The following is a 15,945-nucleotide window of genomic DNA, read 5'->3' on the forward strand; positions in this document are numbered from 1 at the left end:
ATAACATAGTGTAGCTGCTATATATATCAGCACATTGTAACGCTATGATGTCTCCATTGTGTTATAGAGCGAGCACTTTTCCTTCCTGGGAATCAACAGCCAGTCCAACTTGTCAGACATGCGCTGCCGCACTACCTTCTACACTGCACTGGGCCGCCTCCTCATGGTGGATTTAGGTACTGCCTTATAGCTAAGCACAGATGTAAAACCTAGGTGGGATCATTTCCAGTGTTTGCTATTTTTCTGCTTTGTCTATAGGAGAAGATGAGGAGCAGTTCTCTCAGTTCATGATGCCTCTCACCGCTGCCTTCGAGTCAATGGCCCAAATGTTCAACAGCAACAGCTTCAATGAACAGGAAGCCAAGGTAATGGGACTAGTGATGAGTACGTCTACGCTCATTGCTGATCATCAGCTGACAAATTAGGAACCACAGCTGATCGCATCTATATGCAGCCATCAAAAGCATCACTAGTTAGCGGCACATTGTCCTGTGTAGGAATGTGTGACCGACTATCATGAAATTTAAAGGGATTATTCAGGATTAGAACAAACTTCTGCTACATTTGTTTTAACAATGGAGGTCCCCTTTTAGTAATGAATCGGCCCAGAATCTTTAACCTATGTAGAATAATAAATGGTGTTTGTTGGGCATTTATAGTAAACTATGGTGTTCTCTTGTGTTTATAGAGGAGTCTGGTTGGATTGGTGAGAGATCTGAGAGGAATCGCCTTTGCATTCAATGCTAAGAGCAGCTTCATGATGCTTTTTGACTGGATGTATCCTGAACGTTCATAAACTTGACTTGGGGACAGTAAGGGTATATGTACACTGTATATGATGTATGACAGTACAGTATACAGTAAGGGTATATGTACACTGTATATGATGTATGACAGTACAGTATACAGTAAGGGTATATGTACACTGTATATGATGTATGACAGTACAGTATACAGTAAGGGTATATGTACTCTATATATGATGCATGACAGTACAGTATACAGTAAGGGTATATGTATTGTACACTGTATATGATGTATGACAGTACTGTATACAGTAAGGGTATATGTACACTGTATATGATGTATGACAGTACAGTATACAGTAAGGGTATATGTACACTATATATGATGTATGACAGTACAGTATACAGTAAGGGTATATGTACACTATATATGATGTATGACAGTACAGTATACAGTAAGGGTATATGTACACTGTATATGATGTATGACAGTACAGTATACAGTAAGGGTATATGTACATTGTATATGATGTATGACCGTACAGTATACAGTAAGGGTATATGTACACTGTATATGATGTATGACAGTACAGTATACAGTAAGGGTATATGTACATTGTATATGATGTATGACAGTACAGTATACAGTAAGGGTATATGTACTCTGTATATGATGTATGACAGTACAGTATACAGTAAGGGTATATGTACTCTGTATATGATGTATGACAGTACAGTATACAGTAAGGGTATATGTACTCTGTATATGATGTATGACAGTACAGTATACAGTAAGGGTATATGTACTCTGTATATGATGTATGACAGTACAGTATACAGTAAGGGTATATGTATTGTACACTGTATATGATGTATGACAGTACAGTATACAGTAAGGGTATATGTATTGTACACTGTATATGATGTATGACAGTACAGTATACAGTAAGGGTATATGTATTGTACACTGTATATGATGTATGACAGTACAGTATACAGTAAGGGTATATGTACACTATATAATGTATGATCGTACAGTATACAGTAAGGGTATATGAACACTATGATGTCTAACGGTACAGTAAACAATAAAGGTATATGTACACTATATATGATGTCTAATGGTACAGTATACAGTAAGGGTATATGTACACTATATATGATGTATAAAAGTACAGTATACAATAAGGGTATATGTACACTATATATGATGTCTAACGGTACAGTATACAGTAAGGGTATATGTACACTATATATGAAGATAGAGCATAGAAGATGTTGGAGGTAAAATCCTTCTTGCTCCATCTAGTCTGCCCTTTTATTATTTCCCTTATTATCATCTTAGGATAGATATACAGTATGTTTATCTATGACAGGTTTACATTCACTGACTGTAGATTTACCAACCACATCTGCTGGAAGATTGTTCCAAGCTTCCACTACTCTTCCAGTAAAGTAATATGTTCCCATGGTGTAACACACTGTAGATCAGTAGTCACGCTTCCTATCGTGGTGATCGGTTCCCTTTAATTCTTCATCATCTGCACGACTGGTGCGTCACTATAGTAGCTGGTGATGCAGCATAACCCAAGTCCACCATTATGTAGTCTGGATGAGGCCCATTACAGTGGGAAGAGCTAGGTGTGTTATTCCTCAGCCCTCCCCAGATACCCTGCATACATGCCCATCCTGCAGAGAGCGCTAGAACTCTGGTTCCATGACCCAGCCTGCACCACGCCCATCCTCAAGCTCATGGCAGAACTGGTACACAACAGGTTGGTGGTCTATTCCATTTCTATATTCTTCATCTATTATTGGAATCTATTTACATGCTTTTTATTATTTGCTAGTGGTTAGGGTGGTATTACACGGGCCGATGGGGGCCCAATAATATCTGTAAACAAGCGCCGATATGCTAGATCGGTGCTCGGTTACTAGGCCTATTACACGGCCCGATAATCGTTTATCAAGGGCTGCATGGATATCGTTACCGATGTCCTTGCAGCCCTTGCTTAAACGGCATACATTACCTATCCACGGTCCAGGGCTCCTCTTGCAGTCCGCTTCTCCCCGGGTCCCGCGCACTGCAGATTCAGAGCGTCCTGTCGTAGCTGACAGACCGTTTAGCCAATAACTGGCCATGCCGGTTTCGGCTAGTAATTGGCTGAGCGGCCTGTCGACTAGGACAGGATCCTCTGAAGATGCAGCGCGCGGAACCCGGGGAGAAGCAGAGCGCAGGAGGTGCCCTGGACCATGGATAGGTAATGTATGTACTTTGCAAATCGTCAGCCGCCAGCTGCACACCGCTATTACACGTAGCGATGCACGGTCGGTGTCCGACAACTACAGGTTCAAACCTATATGAATGATCGTTGTCATCGGCTGATCGTTGTGTTTATTACACAGAGCGACAATCAGCCGGATAGGGCTGATTATCGTTCCGTTTAATAGTACGCTTAGGCTTAGGATTGTTACCAATCATCGGCTGTCACCGTCCCATTGTACAGCACCCAGTATCCCACCTCTTACTGTTAAGTCTCCCCAGTAAGACAGGGATACAGGGACTGAAGTTATCGCTGCACCCTCCCATCAGTATGAGTTTCTTGTGCCTGTCATTGGGGGACACAGCACCTGTGGGTATAGGCTACTGCCACTAGGAGGCGACACTAGACAGAAGAAGAAGTGACTCCGCCTGGCAGGCTATACCCCTCCTACAGACACCAGGCTAACTCAGTTTTAGTCTAGTGTCCGTAGGAGGTAGACACAGGTGCCATGCACCTCTTTATTATTTTAGTTTTATTTCTTTCTCTTTCTTTCTAGGTTATCAGGGGGACCGTCGGCGTGGGCTGCCACACCAGACGTAGCTTCCCTCTGAGGGTGCACGGAAAGTTTTTATTTCCCTGCGCCGGTCACCTGTCCCCCACCGCCGCTCCCTGCGGCATGATGCCGGTACCCCACCCAGGTGCGAGGTGACCGAAGGGGTGACCCTGCGCGCACCTGAAGCCGCCGGACAGGTGAGTATCTCCTCTGTCCCACCTGCCCCAAGTCTTCTCTTTGGGGTCTCCCCCCCCCCCCCTTCCCTCTTGGGGGGATTGTCCTGCCTAGCGTTCTTTAGGGACCCTCTCCCCTCCTGGGGTCTCTATCTCTCCTGGGGTGTCGTCCTTAGGGACATTGCTGTCAGAGGTTTAGTCAGGGTGGATTCCCTTCCTCCCCCCGCCTCACAGCACAGGGGTCTCCGGGGGGGTCTCTGACTTACTTCCCCCCCTGGTCGTGGTGTCTCTGCCGGGGGTGGCACTAGGGCACTGGCAGCAGCTGCCGGGGCTAGCTGGGCGACCGCGTCTTCTAGCGCTCCGCGCCGGCGTCCTGCCGCCGCCGGCCTGCTCCATAAATTTAGGCCCCAAGCTCCCAAGCAGCAGCAGCAGCTTCAGCTCCACTACAGCAGCTACAACTCCCTGTGCAACAGCAGCTCCAGTACAGCAGCTACAACTCCCTGTGCAACAGCAGCTCCAGTACAGCAGCTACAACTCCCTGTGCAACAGCAGCACCAGCGTGCAGCAGCTAGAATCCAGTCCAGCATCCAGCACGGCAGCAGTTCCAGGGTCGGGTAGGTTCACCCAGTGGGTGATATCCCCCTCCCCCACTCCCCAGGCTAACAGCCCTAGCTACTATGTCTGGTTCCCGGGACGACCCCCCTAGGCAGCTCGCTCCCGCGGCTGTGACGACACACTTTGCATGTGTTCGTTGCATTAAGAAGTTTCCTCTGCCTGCTGTGCCTTAACCCTGGTGCCAACTCCCAGGAGGCCCCCCCCCCCTCCAGGTTCAGATTTAGCCTCTCCTGAGTTGGCTAGGTCCCTGTCCCAGGCGATCGGTGACCTCTCTAGCTGTCTCAGGTCATGATTCATGCCATTGAGCGGTTGCCCTCCCAGGTGCCCCCAGCAGCGGGGTCCTCCAGGGTATCTCCTGACTTCCCTTCCAGAGGACGATCCCATAAGAGACCAAGACTCTGTCTCACGGTCACCCTCTAGGTGTTCCTCAGACCCTTCTCCGACAGATCCACTGCAGGCGGTTCTGCTTCCCAGCGACCCCTCTCCGCCACCTCGGGGGACCCCTCTGACTTTGCTTCAGAGTCTGACAGGGAGGATCAGCTGGCCTCTGCAGTGCAAGCCTTGATCCGTGCAGTGCGGGACACCTTGCATATTGATGAAGAGCCCCCTTCTACATCCAAGAGTGAAGTCTCCTTCAGTCCTTCATAAGCGACAACCCTTGGTTTTTCCTGGTCATAAGGATTTGAGGATCTTCTAGCCAAGGAGTGGAATCACCCTGACCGGCGGATTCCATCCTCTAAGCGTGCCGAGGCTTTGTTTCCCTTCTCCCCTGACTTGGTCTCTACATGGACGGTGCCCCCATCTGTGGACCCTCCGGTTTCACGACTTTCCAAGTCTACTACTCTGCCTCTGGCAGATGGTGCTTCACTCACTGACCCAGTGGACAAGGAAATCGACACTTTTTCGAAGTCGGTCTTTATTGCAGCTGGTTCGGACCGGCGTCCTACCCTTGCTGCATCCTGGGTCAGCAAGGCTTGTTCCTCTTGGGTCAGGCAGTTAGTCCTGACCTCTCCCTGTACACTCCACGCGAGGATCTCCTGTCTCTGGGCTCGCAGATTCTGCATGCGTCCAAATACTTGTGTGACGCTTCTCAGGAAGCCGCTCGTTTCTCTGCTTGCCCCCTGGCAAACTCTCTAGCCATCCGACGCTCGGTCTGGCTAAAATCCTGGTCAGCTGACGCCGCCTCCAAGGAGGCTCTGACTTCTCTTCCCTTTGCAGGAAACAGACTTTTTGGTGAGCAGCTGGATTGAATAGTCTCGGACGCTACCGGGGGGAAGAGCTCCCTGCTCCCTCAGAACCGGTCCCGGCGCCCTCAGTCTCTCAGGTGTTCCAGTCATTTCCGCTCCCTTGAGCCTCCGACACGTTGTCGCCCGGCTAAGGGTATGCCTCCGGCTCCTTCTAGGAAGCCCTCCTTCAAACCCTGCCCATCCTGGCAGCCCTGTTCTCGCCCTCCTAAGGGTCCTGCCCCCAAGTCTTCTTCCTGAAGGTCCTTCCCCACTCAGGTCTCTCCCTCAAGTAGGGGGTCTTCTGCTCTCCTTCAAGGAGATTTGGCTCATATGTCCGATGTGTGGGTTCGGGAGGTAATGTCTTCAGGATACAAATTCGAGTTCGGGTTCTTTCCGCCGCCTCACGTTTTTCCATCAAATCTCCAACGCTCTTCGGCAAAGCTTTCCGAGCTTTTTCAGGCGGTTCAGAATCTCCTAGCTCAAGGAGTTGTGGTCACAGTCCCTCCCTCTGAGCGCTTACAGGGATTCTTTTCCAATCTGTTCACAGTCCCCAAAAAGGACAGTTCGGTCCGTCCTATCCTGAATTTGAAGCGGCTGAACAGGTTTGTTCGCCTTCGGCAGTTCCGCATGGAATCCTTGTGATTAGTGGTCGCGTCTCTAGAGCAGGACGAATTTCTTGCGTCTATAGACATCCGCGACGCCTATCTGCATGTTCCCATCGCAGCCAGTCATCAACGTTTCCTACGTTTCACCGTCTGTTCTCGACATTTCCAATTCGTTGCCCTGCCCTTTGGGCTAGCCACGGCACTTCAAGTCTTTACCAAGATCCTTGCACCTTGAGGCCTCTGCTTCGGTCAAAGGGGGTGGCTATCTTGCCCTACCTGGACGACCTCTTTGTAAAGGGCCGCTCCAAACAGGACACTCTGTCCAGTCTCCAGATCACACTTGATCTCCTGACCAATTTCGGTTCGGTGATCAATTGCCAACAATTTTCCCTACTTTCCACCCGCTCTATGGAGTTTCTCTGGATGCTATTCAACACAGAGACGGCACGCGTTCTCCTTCCTCCCAACAAGGTTGCCTGTTCCATTCGCCTTTGCACGTGAGTCCTGGGCAAGATGGTCTCCCCTTTCGAGGCGATACCCTTCGCTCAGTTTCATTCGCGCCCTCTGCAGCGAGCGATTCTATTTCAGTGGGCCAGGCCCCCTCTGTCTCTCCACAAGGAGATCCTCCTGTCGCCTGCTGTTCGCAGGGAGCTTTTTTGGTGGTTGACGTCTCCGGTGGTCCTTTCTCCCCCTCAATTGGCTGGTCATCTCTACGAATGCCAGCCTGTCCGGGTGGGGGGGCTGTTTTCGCGAGCCACACGGCTCAGGGCTCTTGGTCACCGATGGAGGCTCGGCTTCACATCAATATCCTGGAGCTCCGGGCCATCTTCCTCGCCCTGTCTTAGTGGACCGATCTCCTGAGGGGTTTCCCGGTCCGTGTTCAGACCGACAACGTCACCGCCGTTGCTTATCTGAACCGTCAAGACGGTACCAGGAGCCGCTCTGTCATGACCGAGGCCGCTCGCATTCTCCGTTGGGCGGAGCGTTTTTGTTCCAGCTCTCTCGGCAGTCCACGTTCCCGGGGTGTACAATTGGGCGGCGGACTATCTCAGCCGCGAAAGACTGGATCACGGCGAATGGGCTCTTCATCCCGGGGTGTTTCTTTAAATCTGCCGGCGGTGGGGATTCCCAGACGTGGATCTCTTCGCCTCCAGGCTGAACCACAAACTCCCCACCTATGTGACTCGAGCCCGGGATCCTCGCGCGTTCTCGGTGGACGCCTTGGTGACCCCATGGGAGCAGTTCTCCCTGGTTTACGCTTTTCCTCCTCTGCCCATTCTCCCACGAGTCCTGAAGCGCATCAAGGCACTCAGCTTTCCTGCCATTCTTGTCGCTCCAGACTGGCTGCGCCGGTCCTCGTGCATCGGCGTAGTGCACCTCCTCACCGACGCCCCCTGGCGTCTTCCCCTGTGGACTGACCTCCTTTCACAAGGGCCAATATTCCACCCTAATTTACCTCAGCTGAGTTTTACGGCGTGGCTGTTGAAGCCGTGGTATTGAGATTTCGGGGGTTTTCGGAGCCAGTCATCCAAACCATGCTTAAGGCCCGCAAGCCTCAGTCGGCTCGGAACTACCATCGCGTATGGAAGGCCTTCTTTTCTTGGTGTGCACAGAATAATTTTCACCCCTTGGTGTGTTCCGCGACAAAGATTCTTTCTTTTTTTTTTGCAATCCAGTTTGGACAAAGGCCTCAGTCATTCCACCTTGCGTTCTCTTGATTTCCGCCCTCAGGTGAAGACTTTTCTCAGGGGGTGGTCCATTTGGCCCCCCCCTTTTCAACAGCCTGTAGAGCCCTGGGACCTTAATTTAGTCCTCGAGGTTCTGCAAGGTCCTCCCTTTGAGCCTCTACGGGAGGTGTCTCTTTGTTTCCTTTCTTGGAAGGTTGCATTCTTGGTGGCGTTTACGTCCATCCGTAGGTTGTCTGAACTGGCAGCGCTCTCTTGTCGCTCCCCTTATCTGGTCCGTCACAAGGACAAGGTTGTGCTTCGCCCTCCTCCTTCCTTCCTGCCGAAGGTCGTGTCTGCATTCCACCTTAATGAGGACATCTTTCTCCCCTCTTTTTGCCCTGCGCCCTCCCATCCTAGGGAACGGTTCCTGCATTGTTTGGACCTTGTCCGGGCCATACGGATCTACTTGTCAGTCACTGCTTCCTTCCCGCCACTCGGATTTCCTGTTCGTGGTCTCGTCGGGTCCGCGCAAGGGGCTGGCTGCCTCCAAGACCACCATTAGGCGTTGGATCAGGACGGCCATCGCAGAAGCCTACCGTGTTCGTGGCGGTGCGGGTCACCGCTTTTTTCTGCTCGGGCTGTGGGGGCCTCTTGGGCGGTTCGCCATCAGGCCTCGGTGTCCCAGGTCTGCAAGGCCGCCACCTGATCTTCAGTTCACATTTTTACAAAGTTTTATCAGGTCCATATCCTGGCTTCCTCTGACGCCAGTCTGGGCCACAAGGTTCTGCAGGCTGCCGTGTGTTAGGCAGGCCGCATGGGGATTGTCATCTGATTTCCCCACCCTCTGGGACTGCTTTTGTACGTCCCACAGGTGCTGTGTCCCCCAATGACAGGCACAAGAAAAGAGGATTTTTGTACTCACCGTAAAATCCCTTTCTTGTGGCTTCATTGGGGGACACAGCTCCCACCCTATTATTTTGAGGTTGTTTTCTTTACTTTTCCTACTGCTTGTGACTAAACTGAGTTAGCCTGGTGTCTGTAGGAGGGGTATAGCCTGCCAGGCGGAGTCACTTCTTCTTCTGTCTAGTGTCGCCTCCTAGTGGCAGTAGCCTATACCCACAGGTGCTGTGTCCCCCAATGAAGCCACAAGAAAGGGATTTTACGGTGAGTACAAAAATCCTCTTATATGAGGGCTTTTGCATTGTATCATGTGTATGATCTTTGCACATCCCGGACTACTTATATTAAGAAGGGGTTGCATTTATTTTTAAAAATGCTATTTAATATTACCGTCAGAATGTTTGTATATTAAGATATGCCCCAACCCCCCCCCCCCCCCCCCCGATAGTTAAATGGGTCATCCAGGATCTTAGGATAGGCTACTAATACTAGATCCCTGGAGGGTAGGGGGGTCTTGGTACCCCTTTTGGCCAGCTCCGTTAAGGGGCTACTCCAACAATTTTTTGTCTTTCAAATTAACTGTTAGACTTTTAACTTGTTAGAAAGTTATACAGATTTGTAATTTACTCCTATTTATACATTTCCAGTCTTCCAGTACTTATCAGCTGTTGTATGTCCTGCAGGAAGTGGTGCATTCTTTCCAGTCTGACACAGTGCTTTCTGCTGCCACCTCCGTCAATGTCAGGAATTGTCCAAAACAACAGCAAATCCCCATAGAAAACCTCTCCTGCTCTCAAGACTGGAAAGAATACACCACTTCCTGCAGGACATACAGCCGCTGATAAGTACTGGAAGACTTGAGATTTTTAAATAGAAGTAAATTACAAATCTCTAGCACTTTCTGGCACCAGTTGATCTGAAAGTTTTTGGTTTTTTTTCACTGGAGTACCCAGTGCCCAGGGCAGTGATACTTGGTGTTCACTTTATTGTTTTACTGCATAGCTCTGTACGTTTAGTAGTGTCCGATAAAGCTTTGTCTCATAATATCAGGCGAGGCTTCTATTACTAGAGCGATATCTGTTACGGTGGCCTTGGGGGGTCTTTATATCTCTCTCAGAAGTAATTTCTTAGTTTCTAGTATTAGCCATATCCATTATCATCCCACGTAACCTACCACCTGTAACTCTTCCATGCAGATCACAGAGGTTGCAGTTTGACGTCTCATCTCCCAATGGCATTCTTCTGTTCCGAGAGACCAGCAAAATGATCACAACCTACGGTACGTCACCTCATGTCATGTGTCTCTCTTTCCTCCATCTGTCCAGGTGTTCATGTTCCCATCTTCTTGTGTCCCCCACCAGGTAACAGGATCCTGACTCTGGGGGAGCTCCCTAAGGAGCAGCTCTACGTGCTGAAGCTAAAGGGAATCTCCATATGTTTCTCGGTGCTAAAAGCTGCTCTCAGCGGTAGCTATGTTAATTTCGGGGTCTTCCGCCTGTATGGTGATGAAGCTCTGGATAATGCTCTTCAGACCTTTGTCAAACTACTGCTGTCTGTGCCACACAGTGATCTGCTGGTAAGTAGCCGGACCTGCAGATGCCGAATGCTGAATGTTCTGTGGCTTTATCTGAACAAACCCTCCCCTATGGCCGCATGATGTTACAGGCAAATAGCTTGTAAACTGCCGCTGTTAATCCCCTAGTGACCGTACAATTGTACGCCTTAGGGCCCTATTACACGGGACGATCGATTATCGTGTGAACAATCATATCGTTAAAATTTAAACGATAGTCGTTCTGTGTAACTGCAGGCAACGATTGAAAAATCGTTCGTATGTGGTTGATCGTTGATTTAGATCTGAACCTAAAATTATCGTTAATCGTTCGCTGTAATTCCACATTGGTTCGCTCAAGTTCTGCATTTTTTCACTGCGTTCCGCATTTCAGTGTAATAGCCCATTGTCCATTGTTTTTCTGAGATCAGAAGGAATAAACGATCGTATCTACTGATTACCACTCTGTGTAATATGGTGAACGATTTCAGGTTAATGATAAACGATATCGTATGCGATCGTTTATCATTAGTCGTTAATCGTTAAAAATCGCTCCGTGTAATAGGACCCTTGGTGTCCGAGTAATTATTGTCTTCCAACAGCCATGCTTTTTTTTTTATGTGTTTGAGTGTTTTTGCAGGACAAATTTTACTTTTTAATGTCACCATTTTGAGATTTATTAAAGTTACTAATTTTCTTTTTTGTGAAGATAATTGGGGGGGGGGGGGGGAGAAATATATATAATTTAATTTATTTTTTTGCATATTAAATTTACGCTATTCAGTGCAAGTTTTGTGTTTTTTTTAAGTGAGGGAGCTGGGTAATCCTTTTTTTTATAATTTTATTGATAGTTTTTTTTTTTTTTTTTAATACAGAAATCTGGTGCAGTTATATTTCTTTAAAACGTTCACCATGCTGTATGATGTTGTTTTATAGCGTGGGTCATTACGAATGTGGCAATCCTAAATTTGTATGGAATTTTCTTTATGGAACCATTCATTTTGTGTAAGGGGAATAAAATGTAATTTTAGAGTGGGATTTAAAGGGGTCATACAGGCCTAGAAAAACATGGCCTCTTTCCTCCTCTACTGCCCTCACCTTTTTTTCCTGTCTAGTGCATCCTCATTTGCAATCTCCAAATTGCTGATACAATACACTGCACTATTACTATAGTGCAGAGTATTGTCTGTCAGCATAACGCTGACAGGCAATCTATACAACCATGCTTCCAGCACAGCTTCTCCGCTATGAGCAGTTAGGGATTTTGTTCAGTGTGAACATACCCTTAGTGTGGGAGCCCGGCTGTTATACAGATAGCCAAGCTTCCACAATCCTGGTTGGATTAAGCCCTAGTAGCGACCACCGTAATAAGGGTTATGAGCAGTCACTCATAGGGGGGTATCAACTGGAAAGCACAGAACAGCCTGTCCTCTGGGTATTGGTCTTCATTGTGGTTGTCCAGCTTCTTCCCGCGAGAGACTACCCTGACAGTGGGTATGGGTATGACCCATTGACCAGGGGATAGGTAACATCCAGTTTCCAGAAGGAATGATGGACACTGAACAAGAGAATACAAGTATTCACTACGACAGCTGTTAGGGTTGTTGACAGGTGTTATACCATTTTGTATATATGATAGTTCTGTATTCGCATTACTGAAATGAAGCTTCCCTGTTTTGTAGGATTACCCCAAGCTCAGTCAGTCATATTACTCGCTCCTGGAGGTGCTGACTCAGGATCACATGTCTTTCATCGCCAGCCTGGAGCCACACGTCATCATGTACATTCTGTCCTCCATCTCCGAAGGGCTCACAGCTCTGGGTAAGTGGGATGCCGCTTCTGTCTCCTTACAGTCACATTATGTCATGGTCCTCTTACCGATAGCTTGTCTTATGTTTACAGACACCATGGTGTGCACGGGCTGCTGCTCCTGCCTAGACCACATAGTCACATACCTCTTTAAACAGCTATCTCGCAGCGGTAAGAAGAGAGGAGCACCGCCGCCGCAGGAAAGCGAACGCTTCCTACACATAATGCAGCAGCATCCGGAGATGATCCAACAGGTGACACAGCCATCTCCTTTCCTGTATTGCAGTGCTCCCCCCCAACCTGTGGCACTACAGCTCCTATCATGATCATTTTTAATGAGACCCCTCATTTAATTTCGGTTTACAGTGATGCATATTAGGCTGTGTTCACATCAGTTATACATACACTTCATCTGTGTGCCAGTCCCTTACACTACAGGTGTCAAAACTCAGGCCCTCCAGCTGTTGCAAAACTACAATTCCCATCATGCCTGGAGAGCTAAAGCTTTGGCTGCCCAGGCATGATGGGAATTGTAATTTTGTAACAGCTGGAGGGCCTGAGTTTGACATCCCTGCCTTACACTGTGGACCCCTGCAGTACCCAATGGACCCAGATGACTTATACTGGGATCCATTGCGTCCCACTAAGCCGTCTCCTATGAGATAAGCCAATGACAGGCTGCATGTCTGCAAGGGACTATAGGAGTGTTGTAGACCACTTGTACCATATTACTAAGTGGCTTTGACACATAGGTACATCTTGTTTACTTGTTGTCAGCCCAGGTCTGTATACAGTGGTTCCTCAAACCATGTATGTTTGATCCATGATATCTAATGTATTTTGCCCTTTTTTTACATCCCCAGATGCTTTCCACGGTTCTCAATATCATTATCTTTGAAGACTGTCGAAATCAGTGGTCAATGAGCCGGCCATTGTTAGGCCTGATCCTCCTCAATGAGAAGGTAGCAAGTCTGTAGCTGGTTAATTCAGTATACAATGTAAGGGGGTCTCTTGTCCACCATCTTTAATGCTTTTTCATCTGCTAGTATTTCTCGGACCTTCGGAGAAGCATTGTCAGCAGTCAGCCCCCGGAGAAGCAACAAGCCATGCATCTTTGCTTTGAGAACCTAATGGAAGGAATCGAGGGGAACCTACTCACAAAGAACAGAGACAGGTTAGTACTGTTATCACTGGTTTTAAAGGGGTTATGCACTGCTACAAAAACATGGCCACTTTCTTTCAGAGACAACCCTACTCTTGCCTCCAGGTTGGATGCAGGTTTTGTAACTCCATTGCCATTAAAGTGAATGGAGCTTAATTGCAAACCACACCTGAACTAGAGACAATAGTGGGGCTGTCTCTGGAAGATAGTGGCCATGTTTTTGTAGCACTGGATAACCCCTTTAAGCAGACTTGATTTGGCAATGTTCTCCAAACCTGAACACTCGGCATTTGACTCCTGCTGGCTGGAGAAGTTGGATGAAGCCCTAGGGAGTCCTTGAAAATATGGATACAGCCACAGGCTAAAGGCTGTAACCATGTTTTCCTGGCAGCCCTAGGGTGTCATCCAACTTCTCCAGATGCTGGGAGTCAGATGCTGAGAGTTTAGGCCTGGCGAACAGGTCAAACAAGTCCGCTCAACACTAATCATAAATATTGGTCCTTGTGGTCTCCTTTTTTTTTTTTTCTTTTTCTTCACACCGTTATAATTTTGGAGCTCAGCCCCATTCACTTCCTTGGAGCTGAGCCGCAATACCAAGCACATGCTTTGTACATGTCTATACACTAAAATAGAAACAGTGGACCGGCACTAATTAACCATAAATAGTAGCCTCCATAAACCGGTAGTACAGCGGGTATATTACAGGGTGCTCTCACAGAAAAATGCAGTCAGACGCAAAAATAGACATTCCACAAGAAAGAGTGTAAGGAAGCACTCACCGTTAATAAAACTCTTCTTTATTTATTTATCTTTATTAAAATCGTACAGAGCGTACATGATCGCAGCCCTGACTTGTTCCTGCCGCTTTTCGTCTTCACAGGTTTACGCAAAATCTCTCAGCCTTCCGACGAGAAGTCAACGACTCCATGAAAAATTCCACCTGCGGCCCCAACAGTAATGAAATGATGAGCTGACCTCACCCCACACCTCCAGCCATTCTCTCCCCACCATCTTTCTCCCCTTGTACAAAACCCTGCACATTTTTTGGTAATGTTTTGAATTCTTTATACGGACAGGGGAAATCTATGGCGAGTGGATCTCTGCCTCCTCCCCCCTCTTTCCACAGAGTGGAGGCGGTTGGGGTGCTGATGAGCGAATGTTAGAGTCACGCCTGTTCACCTGGACTGAGCCCCTATTGAGAAAAAATTACAAATATATAAATATATATATATATGTATGTATGTGTCATTTGGAGTGACAAGTAAAAATCACCTCCCCCTCCCCACAGATTCCCCTTTTCCCCCCTCAGCGTGGATGAACGGAGGAGTGGCAGAGCATTGCGTTGTTACGAGTGAAGCTCTGCAGAGACTGCACTGAAAGGGTGAACAGGTTTTGCAAGGACATTTTGTAATAAACAATCCTGTATAACGAGGGACGCGGCCCTCTCACTGCTCTTATTTTGACTGTGGGGTGAATGACTAGCAGCAGGACCATATCTCTCTCTGTCTCTCTCGTTGGATCTTTGGCGCCACCTGGATGCAACCAGAGAGAATGCAGCCCAGTGATCAACACATCCACGGCTCACACTGAACCATTGGGAGACCTGTAGTTTATAACAAAGTGCTTAATATAGCCTGCGGTGTATGCTATGGTTGCCTCACTAGACCTGGATGGATCTCTCAGAACTGTGTAGGGCTTATTGTTGCTTGCAGATAAGAATGACAGATGCTTGTAGTGTAAATCCAGTTATAAACAACGTTCCATAAATCAATAGTACAAGCAATGATTAAAAGAAAAAACTTTGTAATGTATCCTGTTACTAACCGTGCTTCCTTCTCCACTGCTCTGACTCCTTACCTACCCTGTTCCCTATAATAATGGAATCACTTCTTATGTCTGAACACAGGAGCCCATACACTGAGAGATCAGGTTACAGCTGCTGATAATAGATGTCCATAGAACAGGCAGAGGGGGTAGCTGCAGAGAGACATAGACGCTTTGGCTTCTAGTGATCACTCTATTGCTTATTACTGCTGTGTAACATCGTTCATGCTGAGGCTTCTGTATATGTGAGTGATACACTAAAAGCAGTAGCGTGTGTCTTCCCCTATGTTTCTGTCTTCCTCTCTCTCTTAGTATCTTTTACTCTCTTTACCGTTGCTTTCTCATATCCTTCATCTCTATAGACCTCAATGGGCAGTGATTGTAGCCTCCTATTGAGGCTGATATATATATATATTATATGATTAGTGAATCCAGAATAAGTGATCCCTGCAGGGGGCAAGAGGAGTCTGGTAAGTGAAGAAAGATATGATCCTAAGCTTCTTATCACCACTTGTATTGTGAATTTCTGGAAAGTTGTTAATAGTTGGAGGTACACATTATCATATGTAACATGTCTCCCTGCCAATAGATTTTTTTTAACTTTTAGATCACTACAAGGATTTGCACATTAGATTTTCAATTCTAGACAACACTAGCTTCTTTAAGACCAAGGTCATGGCTATACTTTCAAGTAACATTACACACCCAAGGCCTGGTAGTCCTTAGTAGAGAAAACTGTTATGCCTACTGCAGGGCCTGTGGGGTTTTGTACTGCCCCCTAAGGCCCTGCACAGACATAATACAGAAGGTAATGCAAAAGGAAATATGTAGTTGCTCATGGCAAGCAAG

At 47.5% G+C, this 15,945-nt stretch overlaps 1 protein-coding gene across 1 annotated transcript in view; it reads left to right on the forward strand.

Moving 5' to 3' along the window:
- Window positions 1-15,700, forward strand: part of XPO7 (exportin 7) — a 43,280-nt gene extending 27,580 nt beyond the window's left edge. The window contains exons 18-28 of the mRNA XM_069944347.1: window positions 68-176; window positions 259-365; window positions 689-777; window positions 2,414-2,521; window positions 9,946-10,028; window positions 10,111-10,325; window positions 11,984-12,122; window positions 12,204-12,364; window positions 12,974-13,072; window positions 13,157-13,284; window positions 14,153-15,700. Coding sequence (XP_069800448.1) covers window positions 68-176; window positions 259-365; window positions 689-777; window positions 2,414-2,521; window positions 9,946-10,028; window positions 10,111-10,325; window positions 11,984-12,122; window positions 12,204-12,364; window positions 12,974-13,072; window positions 13,157-13,284; window positions 14,153-14,246 — 1,332 coding nt within the window. The 3' untranslated portion in view covers window positions 14,247-15,700. The remainder of the gene's footprint in view (window positions 1-67; window positions 177-258; window positions 366-688; window positions 778-2,413; window positions 2,522-9,945; window positions 10,029-10,110; window positions 10,326-11,983; window positions 12,123-12,203; window positions 12,365-12,973; window positions 13,073-13,156; window positions 13,285-14,152) is intronic.
- Window positions 15,701-15,945: the final 245 nt, after the last annotated feature.

Source organism: Dendropsophus ebraccatus, chromosome 1 (genome assembly GCF_027789765.1).
Source record: "Dendropsophus ebraccatus isolate aDenEbr1 chromosome 1, aDenEbr1.pat, whole genome shotgun sequence".
NCBI lineage: Eukaryota > Metazoa > Chordata > Amphibia > Anura > Hylidae > Dendropsophus > Dendropsophus ebraccatus.